The following is a 24,362-nucleotide window of genomic DNA, read 5'->3' on the forward strand; positions in this document are numbered from 1 at the left end:
CAAAAGCCAGTTGGTTTTAAGTTTACCGGATATGGTGACATTTGCTCACCAGAACTAACAGTTTCAGGATCTTGCAAAGTTGATGGATATTGGAGGAACATTCCTAGCATCAAGTGCAGGCTGTGAGTGTGGCTTTAGCTTAATGAACACTCTAAAAAACAAACTATGGAATCGTTTACAAGTAGATCATTTGGACATGCTGATGTGTATTAAGAGTTACCAGCTGGATGGAGGACTGATAGATCTGGACAGAGTTTCTATTGAATGGGCAAATGAAAAAGATCGCAGGGAAAAACAGTAAGGTTAGTTCAGCAGTCTTTGACATTTCGACCAATAAGGAAATTAAAATGCATGTGTAATTACATATCTTATTCTTGGCGGATAATCATTTATTGATATGTTTTAGGAAAATTTTAAATTTAAAACACAAACTTGTTTTTCTTTTCCTTATGATGTCTCTATCTGAAAACCCATGTAAATTGACACAAATTGCAAATTAAAACTTTTTAAATGTATAAGCATTTTACTCGCTTGGGCACATTTGCCTCATGGCGCACAACTTTGAACTCTGCTTCAAAAATTTGCACAGAAGAAATTTTTTGCGCACACGGCCTGTCAAATATTCGAGGGCCCCTGTCACATAGCGGGCCTCTGCGTGTGACCCCCCCCCTTAAACATTAAACACACTTTTTATGTGTTAACACCATTGTAAATGCTGGCGGCAAAGCAAGGTTTGGGGTGGAGGCTGACAACTCACGACCCCCCCCCATGTAAGAACTTTGTGATCCCCGAGGGGTCCCGACCCCCACTTTGAGAACCCCTGGAGAGCGTCCATGGGGGCTGGGTGGCTCCACTGAGGCCGAGGTCACCTCCGCCCATCCTCTCGCGCAGCCTCAGCCGTCCCCAGTGCGCATGCCACGCAGCAGCGCGGTGACGTCATCCCGTCCCATCCGCACGCACGTTCCCCTCCCCCTCCCGGTAACGGGGGAAGAGGCGGCTGGAGCCGGCGGAGCCCGAGCGGCGAGTGAGTCGGGGGGAGGGGAGAGCCGCGGGGCGGCCCCGCATCGCGTTTCCCCGCGGGGCCCGGCGAGCGGGGCCTGCTTCCGGCGGGTGGGGGGCCGCGGCCTAGGGCGGCTGGCGGCGCCCGGGCCTGCCCCGGACAAAGGGCCCGCCCCCTGCTCGAGGCTCCCCGCGTCCCTCAGCCTTAGCGGGCGGCGTGTGGGGGTGAGCTGCCCCCTCAGCCCCCGGGCGCAGGGCCCCCAGGAGAGGGGGCGGGGCCTCCTGCTGCTGCTTCAGCTCAGCCACCCCCCCCGGGGCAGCGCGGGTCTCCCCCCGCACCCCGAGCTATAGCGGCCCCCTCCCTGTCCCGCCACCCCCGCCCCGAGCTACAGCGGCCGCTCCCCCCCCGGGGCAGCGCGGGTCTCACCCCCCCGCCCCGAGCTACAGCGGCCGCTCCCCCCCCCCCCCCGGCAGCGCGGGTCTCACACCCCCCCGCCCCGAGCTACAGCGGCCGCTCCCCCCCCGGTGCAGCGCGGGTCTCACCCCCCCGCCCCGAGCTACAGCGGCCGCTCCCCCCCCCCCCCAGGGCAGCGCGGGTCTCACACCCCCCCGCCCCGAGCTACAGCGGCCCCCTCCCCCCCCCCGGGGCAGCGCGGGTCTCACACCCCCCCGCCCCGAGCTACAGCGGCCGCTCCCCACCCCGCCAGCGCGGGTCTCACCTTCCCCCCCGGAGCAGCGCGGGTCTCACACCCCCCCCCTCGAGCTACAGCGGCCCCCTCCCCCCCGGGGCAGCGCGGGTCTCACACCCCCCCCACCCCGAGCTACAGCGGCCCCCTCCCCCCCGGGGCAGCGCGGGTCTCACACCCCCCCACCCCGAGCTACAGCGGCCGCTCACACCCCCCCGGGGCAGCGCGGGTCTCACCTTCCTCCCCCCCCTCCCCCGCCCCGAGCTACAGCGGCCACCTCCTCCCTCCCAGGGCAGCGCGGGTCTCACCCCCCCCTCCCCCCACATTGACCTATAGCGGGTTTCAGAGTAGCAGCCGTGTTAGTCTATATCTGCAAAAAGAAAAGGAGGACTTGCGGCACCTTAGAGACTAACAAATTTATCAGAGCATAATGTTTCCTGAGCGATAGAGCTCACTTCATCAGATCCAATGAAGTGAGCTGTAGCTCACGAAAGCTTATGCTCTGATAAATTAGTTAGTAGTCTCTAAGGTGCCACAAGTCCTCCTTTTCTTTTTATGAGCTATAGCTGTGCCCTTTATCCCCCAGGGCAGTGCAGGTCTCATCCCCAGCTCGAGCTAGGGCAGCCCTTCTCCCACCCAGGGCGGCATGGATCTCACCCCCACACCGAGCTACAGCAGCCCTCTCCCTCCTGAACAGTACCTACCTCATGCCAAATCGAGCTACAATGTCCCCCTTTCTCCCAGAATAGCATGGATCTCCTCCCCAAACCAAGCTACAATGTCCAACAGACCCCATGCAGGGCAGCATGATCGCTTAGGTGGGGGGGATGTAGGATATTCTCACTCACTTGCCCCACAAGCTTGGATCATGGGGTAGGGAGGGGGAGACAGGTGATGCGTTTAGCCTTCCCCACTGTGGGAAAGGATGCTGCAAGTGTAGTTTTGCTCTCTTCCCCCATCCACACCTAGTACCTGACTGGGCAATCTTTATGGCGGGAAGGTGGAGGGGTGCAGTGTGGTTCTCTTCTCTTTTTTGACCCTCCCCCCATACAGACACCATCCCCAATTGGGTGATTTCTGGCAGAAGGAGACTGCAGTGTGGTTTTCCTCTCTTTCCCCATGTACACACCATCCCTGACTGGGTGATGGGGAGAACAGGTGGGTGCAGTTTGTTGTCCCACTCCTTCCTCAAATTTAGGATGATCCATGAGAAGGAAGGCTGCAGTGTTCCTTCCTTCCTGTCTTTTCAAGGCAGAATGATCTGGCGGGGGGATACTGCTGCAATCCCATTCTCTGTCCACCCACCCAGTGTAGGATCTTTCACAAGGCAAAATGATCTTAGGAGTTAGGAGGCCAGAGTGTCTGTCCCCTTCCCAATCCTCAAGGCATATAATCCCAAAGGGACAAAGTTTCACCCTCTCTTCTCTTAACCAGTACATTTTCTAAAGTGTGGTGAACTGGGGGTGTGGAGACTGCTGTGGTGTTCCTGCTCTTAAAGGCAAGGTGGCCTCCAGAGAAGATGTGGTCGTCAGCGTCTCTTTTCCCAAAATTATGTTAACTGGGGAAATCTGCACACACCTCTGTCTATCTTTAGGGTTTTCTACTGCAGCTTGTCACTGTGATGTCTGAGCACCATCCACATGAAAAAATCAATAGCAAAGACTTGAGTAGACTTCATAATCAAGTGTAGCAGATTGTTCTGCAGAGTGTTGTGTTTCTGATTGTACTTGATATATGCTTTTCCAGTTTTCTTTTATTCACACAGTGAGAAAACAGCCTTACAAACTGATTTAATATTAAAAAATATTACAATTCATGAAGTACAGCACAAGCAACAAGAGCCCAGTGTTCCACAATTCAGGCGTTTGTCACATATCAGCAGGTTTGAAGCTTGAGAACTGTGTTGGTGCAAGTGGGAAGAACAGATTATTGGAGTCAAGCTTCTACCATGGAGAGCAGAGGAATGATTTTTTTCCAAAAATGACCTAGAGAGCTCCATATTCTAGACTTTTAGATTTGTTGAGCAGATTCCAAACTGGTAAATCCTTTGTGTAGGAGGTAGTGTACAGAATTTACTCTCAGATTTGCCAGTTATTTCTCTTAGCTATGCACCTTAATGTCATTGAAGGGGTCCCAGTGAATGCAGAGAATTGTCTAATAAGACTGCTAAACTAGGAGCCTTCTGACTGTAACACACTTGAAAGGGCTGTGCATCATGCCCCCCCCCCCTTTTTTTTTTTGTGCCTTGAAGGTATGACTTTAGTTGCCCAAGCATTGGGAAAATACTAAACTTCATGGAATCAGGGTCAAATCCTAGCAGCATCAACAACTGAGCCCTTCATCCTCCTGACATGGAAAAGTGAGTTCTGTGCAAACAGATTGGGTGGGAGTCTTTCAAATGTGACCTCAAGAACTGAGGTGCTGTCTACTCTGCGTGTATCTTAAATATCCTAAGGCACACCTCTTAAATGAGGCTTGACTTTTTGTTCTTGACCAACATTTCCCCTCCCCCTACGGTTGTGTGGTTTGCTATGTGCTATCTGCCCTCCTCTCTAAAGGTGGCTGGATTTCAGCTGTGCAGTATTTACAAAGCTATAACACATTCAGGGATGGGACTGTATAAAAATGCAAAATATTTATTCAGTTGACTTTCCACTTCTCCTCCCATATCGGTTCTTGTGTTCAGGGACCTCGCCTTGGGTTTATTTGTCTATCTTGGATTGTAAAATCTACAGGACAGGAATGTTTGTTAAGCATTGTGTTAACGGGTGATAGACTTTTCTATCTATAAACCTGGTAACATGTATTTCTTTTTGATTGATGGAACTTTTTGAGCAATGTAATATTTTGGACAGCAACCTGTTCATTTTTCTTTAATGAAAAGTGAATATATTATAATTTTCAGTAGAGGAACAAAGCCAAAATCCTAGTTGGGGTTATCTTCTCAAACATCCATCTTCAGATGACTGTAGGAAGCCCTGGTCAAAGGAATTTGTGCCTTTTGTATCTGGCAAACTATAACAGAGGGGATGTTAACTTGTATATTCTGACCGTAACAGAGAGATTGCTGACATCATGAACTGGAACAAAGGTGGGCCTGGCACCAAAAGAGGCTTTGGTTTTGGAGGATTTGCCATAGCCCCTGGAAAGAAAGAGGAACCAAAACTCCCTTCACAGTCCCATAGTGCTTTTGGAACACCTGGCTCTTCAGCTGCGTTTGGGAAGTCAGCACCGCCTCAGCTCCCTTCTTTCTATAAAATTGGATCAAAGCGAGCAAACTTTGATGAGGAGAATGCGTAAGCTGTGATACTTTTTTTTTGTGTGTCCTGTTTTAGATTTGGTTGTTTTACAGGTTTCAAGGAGCAAATTTCATTGATTGAAACTAACAAGCAGAGAAATAGTTTAAACTGTCTGAGCCTGGGTTTTCTTCTCAGTGAAAGGGGAATAATACCCTTGTCTATGTTGAGAGTTGTTTGTGAAGCTTATTTTAATTATTTAGATTTAAAATAATAAGAAGATGCCTATTCAAGGATCTAGGCACAGTAACACGTCATTAGTGGATATAATAAAATCCCAGTACATTTTAAGTAATCATTTCAGTAGGAACTGAGTCAACCAGCCACCTACAAAAACTCCTTTCCACCCTTACATCATTGTGGGAAGTATGCCTGTCGCCTCCTCCAAAAGCCCAAATTGAACGTCTTTTGCAGCATGTTCAAAAGGTCACTAAATTCAGGCTATTTTAGACCAACAGGGGGACCAAGTTCCAAAGTCTTGGAGCTCCCGTGTCCTGCCAGCTTCCCCCTCTATTTTTTACAGTGAGGGGAATCCAGCTTGAGCATCCCTGCTGACTTCAGCTATGGCAGAATGGCATGGGGAGAGAGGCGATTCCTCCAGTAGGCCAGTCACAGGCCATACAGGGCTTTATCGATCATAACCAGCACCCAAAATTCCAGTCAGCCAGTGCAGCTCCTGCAGCACCACTATCACATGTTCCCAGCAAGATGCCCCATTCAGTAAGGAAGCCACTGCATTCTGCACCTACTGCATCTCTCAATGGTTTTAAGGTGTGGCTCCATGTTGAGCACTCGCAGTAGTCTAAACTGAGGTAATAACAGCATAGATAACAGTGGCAAAGTCTCCATCCAGAATGAAAAGTCACAACCTCTTAGCCATATACACATGGTAAAAAACTGACTGGAATACTTCTGTCGCACAATTGTCAAATAGCAGCTGGGAGTCTAAAATCACCCCTATGTTACAAACCCTAGCAAGATATACTCCTTCTGTCAAATGATCTGAAGTTGCCTCGTCTATAAAGAGAGAGGGTGGTCCATTCCTTAGGGCACTAGTCTGGGACTTCGGCGACCCAGGTTCAATTCCCTGCTCTGCCACAGACGTCCTATGCGACCTTTGGCAAGTCATTTAATCTCTGTGCCGCAGTTTGTTGTTTGTAGAACGTATTTAAACATATTAAAAAGATTGTGAGGCTGTCAGACACGACAGTGATTGATAGATGGATCACCACTTGCTTCCCCTTGCTCCTATCTTGTTTGGGTTGAGTTTCAACTAGCTTACTTTCATCTATACTTCAGTCTCAGCTAGACACTGGCTGAGGCACTGATCAGCATCATCCAAGTCGAACAAGATACAGTTGGGTGTTGCCAGCATCCTGAAAACATTGGCCTCCTTACTAACCCTTCTTATAGTCCTATACACACATTGAGGGGATCACACCTCAACGTCCTTCAATGGAAAAAACTAGATGAATACAAAGTTTTGTTATTCACTCCAGTCAGTTATACAGAGACTCAAACCAATGGCTCTACAAACAGATAGACCCACTGCATGACTTGTTATAGCTGTGTGCTGACCTGGCCCATTACTGTGCTATAAACTACTCTCTCTTACTTGTCAGATACTTTGAGGATGAAGAGGAAGATTCCAGCAATGTTGATTTGCCATACATTCCTGCAGAGAATTCCCCCACGCGCCAGCAGTTTAATTCCAAATCGGGAGACTCTGACAGTGAAGATGATCCCTTGGAAGCATTCATGGCTGAAGTGGAGGCAAGCCCCAGCTCATTAAGTGTTTATGAATTTAGGTGTTAAACTCCTCTGTTAAGAGCAGGAAACATAGATAAATATACAAAAGGTTAAGGGTTATATTAGTGCTCTTCAAGGTGCTGTTTACAATAATATTATTACCTGTTGACATGGATAAGGCTGTACTTTGTATATCGGAGTCCTTGTCTATTATCTTCATGAGAATTTTTAAAAAATCCCAATATGTGTAAAAACCATTTAAAAGTGACTAAAGCCAAAAAAAATTACCGAAAGAATCATAGACATGTAATTCTGGAAGGGAACTTGAGAGGACATCTAGTCCAGCCCGCTGCACTGAGGAAGGTCAAAAGTATACCTAGCGTATCATCCCTGACAGGTGTTTGTCCAGCCTGTTCTTAGAAGCTTCCAATGATGTGGATTCCACAACCTCCCTTGGAAGCCTATTTCAGAGATTAACTACCCTTATAGTCAGAACGTTTTTCCTAATATCTAACCTAAATCTCTCTTGCTGCAGATTAAGTGCATTACTTCTTGTCCTACCTTCAGTGGACATAGAGAACAGTTCATTCCTGTTCTCTTTGTAACAGTCCTTAACATATATGAACACTGTTATCAGGTCCCCCCACAATTTTCTTTTCTCAAGACTAAACATGCCCTGTTTTTTTCAATCTTTCTTCATAGGTGAAGTTTTCTATACCTTTTATCATTTTTGTTCTCTCTTCTGGACTCTCTCCAATCTGTCAATCTTTCCTGAAGTGTTGCACCAAGTACTGGTTACAGTACTCCAATGGAGGTCTCACCAGTGCTGAGTAGAGCAGGACAGTTACTTTCTATGTCTTATGTATGACATTCCTCTTAATGCATCCCAGAATAATATGAGCCTTTTTCACTACCTCCTAGCCAGTTCATCCCCATTTTGTAGTTGCGCATCTGATTTTTTCCTTCCTGAGTTTTTTACGCTTGTGTTTATTGAAAATCATCTTGTTGAATTCGGACCTGTTCTCCAATTTGTCAAGGGCAGTCTGAATTCTAATCCTGTCCTCCAAAGTGTTAGCAACCCCTTCGGGCTTGCTGCTATCTGCAGATTTTATAAGCATACTTTCCACTCTATTATCCAAGTCATTAATAAAAATGCTGAATAGTGCTGAACCCAGGACAGTCCCCTGCAGGATCCCACTAAATATGTCCCCCCAATTTGACAGTGGACCATTGATGACTACTCTTTGAGTACAGCCTTTCAGCCAGTTTTGCACCCACCTTACAGTAATTTCATTTAGATCACATTTCCCTATTTTGCTTATGAGAATGTCATGTAAGACTGTGTCAAAAACCTTACTAAAATCAAGACATCGTGTCTATAGGCCCCCCACTAGAACAGTTACTGTGTCAAAGAAGGAAATTAGGCTGGTTTGGCATGATTTGTTCTTGACAAATCTATCTTGGTGATTATTTGTAACCCTATTATCCTCTTGGTATTTACAAATGAATTGTTTAATAATTTGTTCCAGTATCTTTCCAGCTATTGAAGTTAGGGCTGACTGGTCTGTCATGCCTTGAGTCCTTTTTGTTCCCCTTTTTAAAGATAGGTAGTTTGTTTGCCATTCTCCAGGCCTCTGTGATTTCACCTGCCCTGTAAGGGTTTTCAAAAGTAATTGCTATAGGTTCTGAGAAAGCTTTAGCTAGTTCCTTAAGTACCCTAGGGTGAATTTCATCAACTCCTGCTGACTTAAATACATCTAACTTCTTTAAATATTCTTTAGCATGATCTTTCCCTATTTTGGCTTCCATTCCGTCGTCCTTGTTGTTAATATTAATTATTACGTTTCTGATCACAATTAACCTCTTATAGTGAAGACTGAAGCAAAATAGGCATTAAACATCATAGCCTTCTTGATGTCACAAGTTGTTTGTTCTCCTTCCCCTCTAAGTAGAGGACCTCTACTTTTCTTCATCCTTCTCTTGCTGTTAATGTAGTTATAGAACCTCTTCTTATTGCCTTTTATGTCCTTTGCTGGGTGTAATTCTTTTTGTGCCCTAGCCTTTATGATTTTGTCCCATACGTGCTTATGCCGTTCTTTTGTACGCCTCCTTAGCAATTTGTCCATGTTTCCACTTTTTGTAGGATTCCTTTTTGATTTTCAGGCATTAAAGAGCTTCTGATTGGAGCCATATTGGCTTCTTCTTTCCTTCTTCCTATCTTTCCCTTCTATTCTTCCAGTCTTTTCTTTGCATCAGGGTAGCTTGCTGTTGCACCTTTAATATTCTCTCTTTGAGAAACTGCCAGCTCTCATGAACTCCTTTTTCCCTTAGATTTTCTTCCCATGGGACCTTACCTACCAATTCTCTGAGTTTAACATCTGCTTTTTTGAAGTCCATTGTCTTTATTCTGCTCCTGTCCTTCCTTTCCTTAGAATCATGGAATCTATCATTTCATGATTACTTTCACCCAAATTGCCTTCAACCTTCAGATGAACTATAACATCGCCAAAGATCTAACCAGGCAGTACAACGCCATTCATTGTAAGTAATAAAGATAGTATTTTAAGCTTTTTTGTTACTTTGATCTTAATGACGTATGCCTTGGCATCAACTCTGCTAGCTGCAATTATGTTTAAAGACAATTGGTGCTGGCACAGCTTTCCTGATCGATGTGCGAAGAAAACTGTTTTTAAGAACAGCATTGGAAAACGTTGGCCTGAGAACTCCCAAAGGATTAGTCAGTGGCATGATATGGTTAGCATAATAGGACATGGAATGAGAGACTGTTGAATCCCAAAAGTGCTGTTCCTGTGGCATGATGGAATAACCTAGCTCTGATTACTTCGGTCCTATTACAATATGACTGACTCCTGTTTCCCGCTTCAGATTTATCATCATGTTTTGCAAGGTCATTCATCACTTTGTATAAACATTGCAATAAGGATTTTTCCTTTCCAAGCTTTATCCTTGTGGTTGTTATGTGATACAATTCTGTGTCCTCTTAGGATCAAGCAGCCCGAGACATGAAGAGACTTGAAGAGAAAGACAAGGAAAGAAAGAATACAAAGTAAGCTCTCTTCTGTATCTCCCAGATCCTGCCTTGTAAGGGTGTTTAGAGCATTTCAAGGCTTATAAAAACCATCTTCTCCATTTTACATTAAACTTAATTGGTTCTTTAGATCCATGTCATGTAAATATAGTGAATAACCAGAGCATAGAATCCCTTCCAGTGGCTGTAAATTTTTGTACAGTAAAATAGAATCAGATGATAGATTAGCAGAATCCTTTGAGGCACCCCAAAACAAAACATACTGGAAGATTCACTTATAAGAAAACAAACCAGGCTTTTATTTTATTTGGGAAGGATCACCAACGCCTTTTCTTCCCTCCCTGTACTCAAAGTCCCTACATTGCAGCAACCATCTACACAAGCCAAGGAAAACTGGGTATAGCTCCCTACAAAGCCAGTCGCTGCCTTCCTGAGCAATATCCAAAGGACATTGTTCCCAAGTATGATTCAGGTACTCTTTGCCCAGCAATCCCAGGCCAGGCAAACCTAGAGACTGAGGGATTAAACTGAGATCCTTGCATGTCAATACATTTCATTGCTACTAGCTTGCCAGACTGGCCCAGATGAAGCTATTTGTTCCCCAGTGATTAGGAATGTTTGGTTTTGCCTAAAACCATATTTATTAGAATAGATGGCTCCTTTGGGATCATCTGGTGAAAGCACCATTGCAGCACAGACAAATTTAGAAATAAACACAATTTTGCAGTAAATACTGTGATTCTTCTAAACCTAGTTCAGGGGTTAAGAACAGTGCCACATGCTGCTCCCCACAGTTGGGAAATTTTGAGCTCAGAAGCAGATTTACAAGGGGGGAGATTGCTTGTCTGTCTTGATCAAGTGAAATAACTATGTACCATTGATACTTGTTGTGAACATCAGATGTGTTAGTGTAGTCTATATTGCATGGCGTTGATCAGGTTGTTCATAGGCCTGAAACAGAACACTGGATCCAAACCACCACCGACTTTGGGGAAGCCCTGAACTGGATTCAAACTTCCTGGTTCCTGTCCCTCTCTAGTTATGGGCTTGTAATAACATCTTTTGGTAATGCCAGGGACTTAAACCAAAATGCTCACTTTTCAAAAACTTTCACAGTAGAATCCACATCAAAGAATTCCTAATCTTCAGCCATGCTAGTGGAAGTAAAAGATGCTTGTGCAGGATTATGTATTATGAAAGCTCCTGTGGGTTGGGATTATACACTGATTTAATTGCTGCTTGATATTGTTAGTGTTGTGTCTTCCACTAAAGCATGGAGCTCATCACTACTCAAGTGACAATACAGAGCTGGGTATGTGGAACATTTGCAGGGAAGTTTGTTTCTCCGCTTGTTTTTCCAGGGGTATTCGAGATGACATTGAAGAGGAAGATGACCAAGTGAGTTCCTATGCAGTCTTTCTATCTATTTTATCCCCCCAAAATCTAACTACTTAGGTACAAGCAAAACTTGAATTCCATTTGAAACAAACTTGGAAGTTCATCGAGAGAGTCTACTAGTTTCCCTGTTGTCCCTGCCTTTCCAGATGCTTTAGAAAAGAAATAAAGAATATTGGGAGAAAAATCTCACAGTTCCTTAACTTGTATGTGAGAGGATCTTTCAGCTGATATGGTTTAAAATACACATAGTTTTCAATACCTCTGGGCCTCATCTAAACTGGTTACAGTAATATCTTTTATTTATATTGGTTCCACACCCTCCCCCCGCCACCCCCCAAAAAAGAGAAGAACAGAAAGGAAAAGAAATGGGAGGGAGAGGAGAGTGATGTCTCGGTTTCCATCTGTTAGGAATAAATGAAAGGTTTCTAGAAAGTTAGACCAAATCTTTTTCAATTTGTCTGAGATCCCTCTTCTCAGAAACATTACCCACTCATCAGCTGCTAGGTCAGCCAAGTTGCTGTGCTGAGCTTCTATGCCTGGAGGCAGTTTGTTCTTCCATCTAGATCATAGTCATCTAATACAGAGCTACAGTGGAATCATGGGAAGTCACTCTGATGACTTGTCAGCCAAATTTTGTCACTCTTTGGGGGCAGAGATCATCTTTTCCTCTCTATGCATAATTAGGGCCCCAGTCCCGAATTAGGCAATACAATAAGGTCATGTCTACACTTACGCTTACTGTGCAGCAAGCTGGAGTTTGAGTCAACAACACACCAGCATGCTGCTTACTAAGTCTTTGGGTGAACTCTGCTGGAATGTCCTAAAAGTTCCCTGCTATGCTTTGCAGTAGGGTCCACATGGACACTTACTGTGCAGCATGCTGGGACTGCTGCAGTTTTACACCCTAGCTTGCCGTGCAGTAAGTGTACTTGTAGATGTGCCCTAACACAGATAATAAATGAAGAAAAGAGACTTCATTTCAAAATGTACTTTATTCATTTATTTGACATGTCCTAATTATTTGATACTTTGTGATTTGTTAGTAACTATTCTGTTAGTTTCAGTAATGTAGGACCACACCAATGTGCTGTAACTATATACATTTGAGTGAAGCTAATTTATGCATGCAAATACCTGAGACTATGCAAATTATATGCACAGATGGGTAGTTAAGCAGCTAACTGGCCTGTTGAATGCACATGCGAAAGTTAGACAAGTGCAAACATTTGCACGCAGGTACATACACTGGACTTTGGAAATCTGGCCCCTGAATCTTTGCTGAGAAGTCAGATGAGACGCTCATTTCCCCATGAGAATGTTTTGGTTTGCAGATTAACAGTGAGAGCTAAATGAGTCTCCACAGTAGATGTGCATCTTTGTTAGATGCGTAGGGTGGGATCTTCCAGTGCCTTCAGTGAATTCCAATTTGTGCCTCTCTTTTTGGAATTGTTTCTTTCCCATTTAAATGGGGTGTTGACGGTCCATTAGTACATTGAAGCAAAACACCTTTTCCTCTCTCAGAGGATGGTTGGGGGAGGTGAAAAATAAACATTTGAGGCATTTTAGGGGGGGTGTTTAAAAAAAATAATTGAACGTATAGTGACTTTTTGTTCAAAATTCCATGTTTAAAAGGCGGCAGCATTTGTTCTGTAGTCTTTATGGATGTAAGAATAGACCCTGCCATTTAATAAAGCATAACACATGACAGTTCTTGGTACAAACAGTTCTTAATCAGTCTTTTGAAGAAGAAAAAAGTTTTTAAAGCATTTTGTGGTACTAAGTGAACATTATAGCAGCTTTCTTCATTTCTTCTGATTCTTTCCTCTGGATTTTACTACTATTGCTGTTTACTAGAAGAGCCAGTTCTAGTGAACATGTTGTCCTTCAATGGTAGGTGTTAAAGCGAGCGACCATCTAATATATGCACCAGTTAAGCAAAAATACAGTAGTATTTCTCCCATTGTATTTGGGTGTGATTTTACTGATGTGTTTTGCTGCAGGAAGCTTATTTTCGCTACATGGCAGAAAATCCTACTGCTGGTGTGGTCCCAGAAGAGGAAGAGGATAACTTGGAATATGACAGTGATGGGAATCCAATTGCGCCATCCAAAAAAGTCATAGATCCTCTTCCACCTATTGATCATTCAGAGGTAGGGATGGAGTTTCTTCTACTGGGTTTTAACTTAAGGAATTTGTGTGTTCCTCAGCCTAATGAGCCAGATTTGTGGAGCACCTCAAAATAGCTACCTGATTGAAAGGTTTAAGTTAGCTAACAGTTATTATAAAATTCATCTTGATCTGTTTGAAGTAATTGAGCAGAAAAGAACTAGGGGATTACCGGTGAGAGTTAAAAGGAACAGAGTGGTAAGAAATTAAGGTAGTATTTTACAGAATGATGAATAAGTGGCAGGGATGTCCAGGGCAGTAGTGGAGTCAAGAATTTGAAATTAATTCAAATAAACAATCATCCTCCCAGCCCAGCTGTGGGCTAACTTCAGGGATGATTAAGACTTTGCTCAGAAAAGGACAAACCTTCCTGCCAAAATCTAGTGTACAGAATGGATTCTTGACTAACTGTGAGTATTTGAACCTGCAGATTGAATACCCTCCATTTGAGAAAAACTTCTACGAGGAGCACGAAGAAATCAGCAGCCTCACCCCACAGCAGATAGTGGAACTACGACATAAATTGAATCTACGGGTAAGCTGGAAATAAGACCATACTCCCAGGGCCCCTCACTTTCACCCCTTGGGATTACTTTAGTAGTTATTATGCCCAAGACTTTCACAAAGGACAGTGATTTTGAGACCACTTGAGAACCTAACGGGGTCTGATTTTCAGAGAGCAGGTGCTCAGCACTTCCTGAAAGTTGGGGCCCTTTGGACACCCAAGACCATCAGTTACATCTGAAAATCTTAGCCAATGTATTTCAAGTGCAGTTTACATTTCCTAAAGGGTTTGTATGTACTCAATATGTATATGGTACATGTCTGCAAATACGAGGAAAACAGTGTCCTTCATTTATATTAAACATGCTTGCCCATTGGTCTAGGCACATTATAAAAAACCCATCTCCTTTATCTAACAACATTAAAACTCTGTCTAGCTCACTCAACCTATGCATAGAGGAATAAAGTAAAATGTATTAGTATATGCTTTCAGAAGTTCCACACTAGTTTAGTGTCATAGTTAAGTTTAGGGATGTTGCTTTGTGTTTATAAATCTGGGAATTTAATAACTCTGGTTCCCGAGGAAGCAGTTTGCTTGCCATAGAAAACAAAAACAGAAGTAGTACAATTAGACTAAGGTATTGTGTCGTGGAGAAGTGAAACTATAGTAATGTTTGATAAGGGAATCTGTGCTCTGTCATTTGTGCTCTGTCCTTTGGAATTCAGATGCTCACTGTCATTTATTTTGAGGTTTGGTTTTTTTTGTAATGGTAAAATATTAAATACAATTAACCATTTCAAACCTAATTTAATTGTTCAAACTCATTCCTTCATTATGCAATAATAGTTCTGTGTTGAATCCAGAGCAGTAATCTTTTTCATGCTGTGTATGCCCAGTTCCGCAGTTTTTTATCCTATGCAGTAAATAAAAAATAACTGAGATGATCTACCTCTGAGAGTCAGAATGCCTGGATATGAGTCCCAAGTAAATCACTGTATGAGTTAGGCAGACTATTTATTAGTTTCTCTTTCTCATTAGTTTCCCCGTTTGTAAAAAAGTTGTATTATCCAGCTACCACACAGGGGTTTGAGAGTCTCGGGGCTTGTCTGTGCTGCCCCTCGGTTCTGGACTATGGGGTTGTGCATAGCAGCATACCACCAAAGTGCTGCGCTGTAACTCCTCCAGTGGACACTTTAGTGCAAACTTAGGAAATCTTGTACTTTGCTCCTGCAACATCTACCTGGAAGAGTTACAAGACAAAGCTTTGGTGTACGCTGCTATTCATGTTCCTGTAGTCCACAATGCTCCAAACTTGTATCTTATGGCTTTTACACTGCATTAACCTTATGTCTGTCAAAATGAAAATGTGCCACCTTCTGATACAAAAATGTTATGTTAATTTTGTGTAAAGACTTCTCTGATTTTTTCTTTCCAATTCCTAGTTTTTATTTTGTATTGTACATTTATCTCTTTATTTCTAGGTCTCTGGTGCCGCTCCCCCCAGACCTGGCAGTAGTTTTGCTCATTTTGGATTTGATGAACAGCTTATGCATCAAATTCGGAAATCTGAGTATACCCAGCCCACTCCTATACAATGTCAGGTGAGTACTATTACTTCCTATTCCTCTAGCATTAAAAGCAGAAGAGATGTGGGCAAAAATGACCCTTAGTCCACATGAAGCTGTGAGCAATTGTGATCACCTATATTAAGCTATCCTAAGGAATAATTCACGTACATCCTTGCAAGTCACTTTAATCTTATTTTTAAAAATAGGTTTACCTGTTACTTTAAATATCAACTGTAAATAAAGTCCCCAGTCTTTTTTTTAATTGGCCCCCCCAGGAGGATTTGTAGCAGGTGTGAGCCATTATCCTGTTGCTCAGGGGAATATATAGCACTGCCAGATGTTCCCTTTTTATATTTACTATGTTGCTTTAAAAATAAGTGTTGCACAAAGTACAGCACATGGAGAACCTCATACTAGCGAACAGTTCACACCTAACTAGCACCATGAGCAGGATTGGTAGGCTACATGGCAAGTGGGTTTTTTGGTTTTGTTTTGGGTTTTTTGGCTATTGAAATTGTATCTCATTGCCTCAGTGAAGTGGGCCCACCTGTATTGCAGTGCATGTGCAAGGGATTCTACTGCATACACAGCCGGTTAGAACAGGAGAGCGAGACTGTGAGTCAGTAGTGTAAGGTTATAGCGAACCTTGCTGTGGTTGCATTTTTTTATATTTTAAGAACGCAGTAAATATATGGTTTCAGAGTAGCAGCCGTGTTAGTCTGTATCCGCAAAAAGAACAGGAGTACTTGTGGCACCTTAGAGACTAACAAATTTATTAGAGCATAGATAGATCCGATGAAGTGGGCTGTAGCCCATGAAAGCTTATGCTCTAATAAATTTGTTAGTGTCTAAGGTGCCACAAGTCCTCCTGTTCCTTTTTTAGTAAATATATGGGATTTTTTAAAGTTATGTCTAACATTGATAAAATTCCTCAGACTTTGCTGTGTTTAGGAGTTGGTGTATGCCAGATTAGTCTATATTGCGGCGTATAAAAGTGTCTGCTGCTGAAAAATGCTGGATTGGCAGCGCTTAGGGGTAAAGTGAGTACATCAAAGATTAGTACTGGTGTAGTATGGTCAGGAGCAGTGAAAGTTTCTCTTCACCACCCCACCAGTGTGCCTACATCTGGACCAAGAGGGAGGGGACACATCCTAGAGAGCGTTGTTCAGTCTCTTGACCCCTCTGCTAAGATTCAAAAGGAATTTCAATTGTGTTTGTGATATGCATATTTATGCACTATGTACTGTACTGAACCCTTGCCATTTATTTCACATAGGCCAAAACAGCCCTGAAGTGCTAATAACTTCAGTCCTCTAACAAGTTCATCCAGACTGAACTTGGCAACCTAGATATGGAAGTGTGTATAGCCTGTTACCAATCCCTTGTGCCATCTTGTCCCCCTGATTGTATGGGCTTTCCATCTTTCTGCTTTATCAGGCTATATATGTGTTAGCTGACACATGGGCTTAGAATGTGTTTTTATTTTCAGGGTGTTCCAGTTGCATTAAGTGGCAGAGACATGATTGGCATAGCTAAGACTGGCAGTGGGAAAACCGCAGCCTTCATCTGGCCAATGTTGATCCACATCATGGATCAAAAGGAGCTGGAGCCAGGGGATGGTCCCATTGCAGTGATCGTGTGCCCAACCAGAGAGCTTTGCCAACAGGTAGGTACATAGTATGTATGTTAGCACTGTTTCCTCATAGAACATGGCAGATCTCTGTGCAAGAGAAATTAGCAGATAAACTGCAATAGTCTGTTGAAAAAGATGGAACTGTGTGTTATAACTAGTTTATAATTTAAGATAATGCTCTACACTTGTAACTCCTTTCATCCTGGGATCTCAACCAACTTTATAGATATTAACTAATTATCTAATATACCTATGAAGTGGGTTGATATTACCTCTCTTTTACAGAAGAGGAAACAAGTATAAAGAGGTAAAATTACTTGCTTGAGGTCACCCAAGTCAGTGAAAGCTAGGACTAGAACGTGGGAATCTGAGTTCCCCGTCCCCTACTCTCATATCTAGACAGCACTCTTCTTGTCATGGAAATATTTGTTTGCAGTATTTTGGAGTGAGTAGCCCCAGGAAGCAGGCGTCAAATCTATAAAAAACGTGTATGTTAATTACGGATTGGTACAATGCTGACCTATGCTGTATCATATTGATATTGGCATGCCCTAATACTACTAATGTCATAATAACTAATAATAATGTTAGCTATGTTTTTCCTGAATGCTAAATATACAATATAGCAATATATGCCTCAAAAGGACATTGCTGAGGTTAGATAATGTTTGTAAAATTATCTGAAGTCGAAAAGTTCTGTTTAAATGCTATGGTCCAAATTCTGCAGCTGGATGCATGGATAGGTTTCCAAGTAAAGTTAATGGAAGCTTCACATATGTATTTGAGCTCAGAATTCAAGCTTGAGGATTTGTAATATGTTCCCTTGAGTTACATTAAGCCCAAATTTGAGATGGTGGGATTTAAGAATTAGATGATATTTCCAAGAATGAGAGGCCTTTCGTTTGAGTGTCTAATCTGAGCTGTGCTTTGCTTTCTTTGCAACTTTCAGATCCATGCTGAATGTAAACGCTTTGGTAAAGCGTATAACCTGCGCTCGGTAGCTGTCTATGGAGGAGGAAGTATGTGGGAACAAGCCAAAGCTCTGCAGGAAGGGGCAGAGATAGTCGTCTGTACACCAGTAAGTATATCTTAACGATGATGGAACCTTTCTCTTTTGTCTGCACTGTGGCTTAGGGTCCTGGCTTTCATTTAAGTTGAAATTGAGAGACATATTTTTGAAACCTGGTGATGGGGAACTCTTTCTTTAACTATTCAAGCCCTGCAGCTTTCCTTAGTACCAACAGCTTAGGAGGTGCTTTAACAAACATGCCGAAAACATTGTTGAATCTGGAAACTTTGAGAGGGGTAATCTCTAAATAGGACAGATGAGAAAGAACATGGTCAGATTGAGTCAGTAAGAGGCATGCTTGGTACCAGCACTTGATTTCTTATCCTTGAGATTGTGATGAAAACCTTTTGAAAGTGACCAGCTCCAGTGTTGTGTTCCTGAATCAGTAGACAACGTGCAACAATAATACTGAAAGGCGTGAACAGTCCATTACCTTGCTTGTGTGTTAACTCTGAAATCTAATGATAGTAATTTGAAGTTACATTGTTAACTTTGATTCACTGCTGACCAGTTAGAAACAGCCAGCTATTTTGTAACTGTGGGCAGAACTTGAGCAGCGTACCCACCACATAGTTTACACTGATTCCTGGGAGAAAGAAATAAGTGGGTAACCATTATATGTCAAAAATATTCACAAGTCCAGTGATTTACATTTTGATAATTAAGATCAGTATTCTGTGGGTAAATGAGAAAGGACAAACTGAAAGAAACACTAGTGATTATCTGTTATGGACAACCAGAGTGAAAACAAAACATGAAAAATTTCTGGACCAATTATTGAGGAAAAGCACAGGGTATTTGACCTCTATCTAATAAAGCTACATGTCTACAATTTGAAAAGTAAGAAGAGTAGAAATGTACTCTACAGTGATCCAAGGTGGTATAACTAAGTCTAAAGAGAGGCAGCTAAGCGAAGGAAACTGTAGGTGGAATATCAGGGAACATTTCCTAACTGGGAGATCTGTTAGATTGTGGAAGTGGTAGAAATCATTTAATATGAGTCATTTAAAACTAGAGTGTACAAAGTACTGAAATATACTGGATGGGAGCACTTTTGCATTGCCCACCAAAGAGACCTATTTTATACAGGGCCCCAGCAAAATTTAGTGTTCCAGGTAGCTATGCCTTTAAGATCTAAGAAAATTATACTGGTATGTGTCTAGTGACAAGGTAGTGACCAGTTTAAACACTGGGTTGTCTGTTGGATGTGGGGTCTCTAGTGCATGTTTCACTTCAAACATGAATGAAACTAAGAGTAGAGGATCATTTTGTATTGTTGCCCCTAAATGCTGGGATGGGAATTTCAAAGAATTGGGTCCCTAATTCCAAAGGCTCTTTTGAAAATCCCAGCCTTAAAACTTAGTCTACCAGGCACACTAACTGGATGTATTTGGAATCTTACTTCCGCTGACTTGAAAATATAATTGATACAGAACTGCTGTATGAATAGCAATGGTCTGTTATAGACTGAAGCATTGAGACATTTTCTATTAAAGTCTCTTTTTTAGTATCATGATGATTTATACTGAGTGAGGATTAAATACCAGAGCAGTAGCCACTTTCCTCAAAGATGCCGCTTGTTACACCAGTGGTTCTCAAACTTTTGTACCAGTGACCCCTTTTGCATAGAAGGCCTCTGAGTGCGACCCCTCCTTGTAAATTAAAAACACTTTTTATATATTTAACACCATTATAAATGCTGGAGGCAAAGCAGGGTTTGGGGTGGAGGCTTACAGCTTGCGACCCCCCCATGTAAGAACCTATGACCCCCTGAGGGGTCCCAGCCCCCAGTTTGAGAACCCCTATGTTACACTTAAAGGCTTGTGGATTTTAATTTTTGTTTTCTCATAGGGTCGCTTGATTGATCATGTGAAGAAGAAAGCTACCAATCTTCAAAGAGTCTCCTATCTTGTGTTTGATGAAGCAGACAGAATGTTTGACATGGGTTTTGGTATGTATTGAATGAAAGCCTCCATACAGCATAAAGTAGGAGTACGCAATTTTCAATCTGAATTGGCTGCATGGAACTCCTGTAGCTTACCAGAACTTTGAAATCCATTGAGAAAAGTCTGTTTGGACAGAACCCTGGCTAGGTATGCATTTAAAGGGCATGACCTTTTAGCATTGATGAAAAGGGGCCAGGCAGGTCTAGCAAAATGATCATGGGAATGGGATTCAGGAACTGCTAGGTTCTAATCCTGACTTTTACCTCCAACTTTCTGAGTGGCGTCGTGCCAGTCCCTTCACCCCGTGCCTCAGTTATGCATGGATAAGTTGGGATGCTGTAGTAACACCTGCCTACTTCACTGAGATGTTACATGCTTGATCAGTGCATTGAATTTGTGTACAGCTTTGCAGTGTCGTTAAAGAAGGTCCTTGCCTTGATGTAGCACAGCTTTGACTCTCCAGTGGCCGAAGCAAACCAAAGAGGAGAGAGGCTTGCTAGTGTACTGTAAGAGGTGCAGGGACGTGCACTCAGATTAATTAGGAGCACAATTGAAGGGAGCTATGAAACAGCATTTTGGCAACAAACAAATGCAACCTGGAAGCAATAATAAAATAAACAACTCTTCAATCTTTTTAACTTAAATATGAAATATGGGGCATAAAATTTGCTATGGAATTGCTGTCTGAGCTATTCTGCTGATTGTTGAGCAAATAAAGTAAATTAGAGCATTTTGATAGCCTCACATTTTTACTAATAACTGTTTTTTTGGCTGGGTGAATACAATGTCATTAATTTTTTTCTGTGATAATCATCATGGAAACGAGCAGGCAAGGTTTTGTGCTTGTAAATTTCCATGATAATTTGGTAAGTATGAATTACCTTTTTTTTTTTAAATGTGCCCTAGATAGTTCTTGTTTGTTTTTCTTTTTATATTGCAACTTCAAGCATGGGATTGCCGTTGCTTTGTGCCCCCCATCAAAGATTATTGAACTGGAATGCTTACCTTCCCAAGCCAGTGTCTGTTGTATTAGGGCCATTCAGAGTTAGGAGTGGAAGGAATTGGAGCACTGCACACACTGTTCCCTCATTTTTGGGAAGCAGCCTTGCTTAGTCTGTATCTCAGGTTAGCTCTACGGTCATGGCACTAACACTTAGCCTGGAAGTCAATCAGCCCTCTCAGAAGCTGTAATGAATGCTGTTTCACAACCAAAGTTGCTTTGCAAAGTGCATCAATTTTCTGTATCTTTCTGCCAAAAACCATTTACTGTGCTATCTTCATCTGTTTCATCAGCTGGCCTGAAACACTTGCCTACTGAAGTCTCAGGTGGAGTAAGCTGGCTTCTAATAAACCATAAAAAGAAAAGGAGGACTTGTGGCACCTTAGAGACTAACAAATTTATTAGAGCATAAGCTTTCGTGAGCTACAGCTCACTTCATCGGATGCATACAGTGGAAAATATAGTGGGGAGATTTTATATACACAGAGAACATGAAACAGTGGGTGTTACCATACAGACTGTAACAAGAGTGACCAGGAAAGGTGAGCTATTACCAGCAGGAGAGCGGGGGTGGGAGGGGAGGGGAAAATAGCTCACCTTTCCTGGTCACTCTTGTTACAGTTTGTATGGTAACACCCATTGTTTCATGTTCTCTGTGTATATAAAATCTCCCCACTATATTTTTCCACTGAATGCATCCGATGAAGTGAGCTGTAGCTCACGAAAGCTTATGCTCTAATAAATTTGTTAGTCTCTAAGGTGCCACAAGTACTCCTTTTCTTTTTACGGATACAGACTAACACGGCTGCTACTCTGAAACCTCTAATAAACCAATGATTAGTGAGTGTGAACAGCAAGAAACCTCTTCAGATTTTTGTTTGCTAGGGCAAAATAGATAAATATGTATGTATGTATAAAAAGTACTATGGATCCTTTATTTTATTTTTTTTAAATCCGCTGAACGCACAAAAAGCTTGACTAGATTTCCTTCCACTCACTAGTGAAATAGTACTAGGTTTTGATTATATGCTGTTTTTTTCTTTCCTTTCTCAGAATACCAAGTGAGATCAGTTGCCAGCCATGTGCGCCCTGACAGACAAAGTAAGTACAAGCATGTTTCAAAACAAACTACCACAGGGTAAAAGCTAGGAAGAGGCGTTGATATTTAGTAGTTAGAGCAAGAGTCTTGGAGCCAGGATTCCTGGATTCTATTTCCAGCTTTGCCACTGACTCATTCTCTGACCTTCGATAAGTCACTTGGGGCAAGACTTTCAAGAGTTCAGCTCCAGTTGTTTTCAGTGTTGTTTAATACCTAGCTCAGAGAGGAGTTGATAGACAGACGTAATATTTGATTTGCTGTGAGATCCTCTGATGGAAGCCGCCATGGGAATACAATGCGGCATTACCGTCTTTCCACATCTTGTTTTTGGATAACTGAATAAATGCTCTTATTCTAGCCTTTGTCCTGTATATGTATTTAAAGTATTCTGGAAAATTAATACAAGCCTGCGCTGTTTGTGCTAAGGGATTTGATGGAAATTTGCCTTAAACTTGGTAAAAGATTGACTATGACTCAGAATCCCTAATACCTAGCACAGTTTTTTTATTTCTTTTGTACAGAGCTTGTTAATTAGATCTATACAGAAGTGTTTTCGTAGTACAGAAAGGGAGTGTACTCTTCAGAGAGTTCAAATAGACTTTTCCTTCCAGCTCTCTTGTTCAGTGCCACTTTTCGTAAAAAGATTGAGAAGTTGGCCAGAGATATCCTGATCGACCCGATTCGAGTGGTGCAGGGAGACATTGGAGAGGTAATCCTGCAACATTGTTTCTGAAAGAGAATTCAAAGATGGTAGAGAAAACCATCTTATTCTGTCGTCTTATGTTATTTACATTAAAGCTTAGACTACAGCTGTGGTCACTGATTGCCAGGAGGAAATATTTTGCATTCTTGAACACGAGGTCTGGAAAAAATAAGTAATGTAATTTAAAAAAACTTATATTCTAATTTTACGATAACTCAGAAACTTTAAGGCCAGAGGGACCATCATGATCATCTAGTCTGACCTCCTGCATGTCGCAGGCCACAGAATCTCACCCACCCACTCTTGTAGTAGACCCGTAACCTCTGGCTCAGTTACTGAAGTCCTCAAATCTTGATCTAAAGAGTTCAGGTTACAGCCATTTACTCCAGTTCAAACCAGTAAGTGACTCATGCTCCAGAGGAAGGCAAAAAAACCCCAGGATCTCTACCAGTCTGACCTGGGGGAAAATTCCTTCCTGACTTCAAATATGGTGGTGTTAGATTCTGAGCATGTGGGCAAGACCCACCAGCCAGACTCCTGGGAAAGAATTATCTGTAGTAATTCTCTGTAGAACTAAGCATCCTTACTGTGATAGGAGCTTTTATTAATGCCTGGAGCAACACTGATACTAAGAAAATTGCTCTAGAGAAAAAATAACTCATAAATTGCTAAGTTAAAGTCTTTCCCAGTTTGGCCATTGATTGTATTCACCATCATAGATCTAGGTGCCTAAGGTTTAGATACAGGCATTTAATGAAAACATAATACAAGTAATAAATAAATGATAGTATTTGGTCTTTGTGGGTGTATCCCAATACTGTCTTAAGGTTCAGTACTGCTTCCATCAAAGTTGATAATTCTGCCATTACCTTCAGTGGCTCAGGCCCTTAGTTCCTGGTGTAGCCTCTGATTGCCTGGAGATTAACAGGTTACTAGCCTTGTTACTCAGCTAGAAAAGATCTAGACCCCTTTTTTTTAACTTAGAACTTCATTACATTTTGTTCTAATAAGTCTTTTTTTTTCTTTCTCTTAAGTTAGTATATGTCTAATCCTGGCAACACAACACAAGTACATTTTCAGCACAGTGCATGGCAGTTTGGCATTTCAGTTTGTTACTCTGAGACTCATATGGATGAATTCCTGTGTTTTGCCCTGAAAATGTAAAGAATCAATTAAACCTATGCAATGGTTTTACAATTGTAAGGCTCCTCATGAAACTAGTAATATAAAAGCTTCCAGCTGGTTTATGTGGGGATTTTGGCTACTTACTCGCTTGGCAACGGCATAACAGCTACGTGTCAGCTAATTGTGCAAACAGGTGACAGGCATACATCTGCTTTGAAGAAATTTTGCAAGTAATATATGCAAATTGCTGAGATCTAACTGTACAGCAGGACATTTATAAGAGAATCCTTCCCTACGGAAATCTGTACACATGCCTTCTAAGGCAACACATCCTGCCTTATGTTTTATTAATAAAGAAAATTAATGGCTGA

General features: G+C 42.3%; 1 protein-coding gene across 5 annotated transcripts in view; it reads left to right on the top strand.

Annotated features, from left to right (window-relative positions):
- Positions 1–925: 925 nt before the first annotated feature.
- The window catches only part of DDX42 (DEAD-box helicase 42), a 33,503-nt gene continuing 10,066 nt past the window's right edge, over positions 926–24,362 (top strand). The window contains exons 1-15 of one of the 5 annotated variants that reach the window (XM_073326266.1): positions 935–1,024; positions 2,739–2,843; positions 3,937–4,044; positions 4,745–4,981; positions 6,604–6,754; positions 9,736–9,797; positions 11,141–11,177; positions 13,178–13,327; positions 13,774–13,878; positions 15,330–15,449; positions 16,906–17,082; positions 17,999–18,127; positions 19,970–20,069; positions 22,118–22,165; positions 22,775–22,872. In XM_073326266.1, coding sequence (XP_073182367.1) covers positions 4,037–4,044; positions 4,745–4,981; positions 6,604–6,754; positions 9,736–9,797; positions 11,141–11,177; positions 13,178–13,327; positions 13,774–13,878; positions 15,330–15,449; positions 16,906–17,082; positions 17,999–18,127; positions 19,970–20,069; positions 22,118–22,165; positions 22,775–22,872 — 1,422 coding nt within the window. In that variant the 5' untranslated portion in view covers positions 935–1,024; positions 2,739–2,843; positions 3,937–4,036. Of the gene's footprint in view, positions 1,025–2,738; positions 2,844–3,936; positions 4,045–4,744; positions 4,982–6,603; positions 6,755–9,735; positions 9,798–11,140; positions 11,178–13,177; positions 13,328–13,773; positions 13,879–15,329; positions 15,450–16,905; positions 17,083–17,998; positions 18,128–19,969; positions 20,070–22,117; positions 22,166–22,774; positions 22,873–24,362 lie in introns of those variants that run through there. The other 4 variants (XM_073326268.1, XM_073326267.1, XM_073326269.1 and 1 more) reach the window with 4 other exon arrangements.

This window comes from Lepidochelys kempii, chromosome 27 (genome assembly GCF_965140265.1).
Source record: "Lepidochelys kempii isolate rLepKem1 chromosome 27, rLepKem1.hap2, whole genome shotgun sequence".
NCBI lineage: Eukaryota > Metazoa > Chordata > Testudines > Cheloniidae > Lepidochelys > Lepidochelys kempii.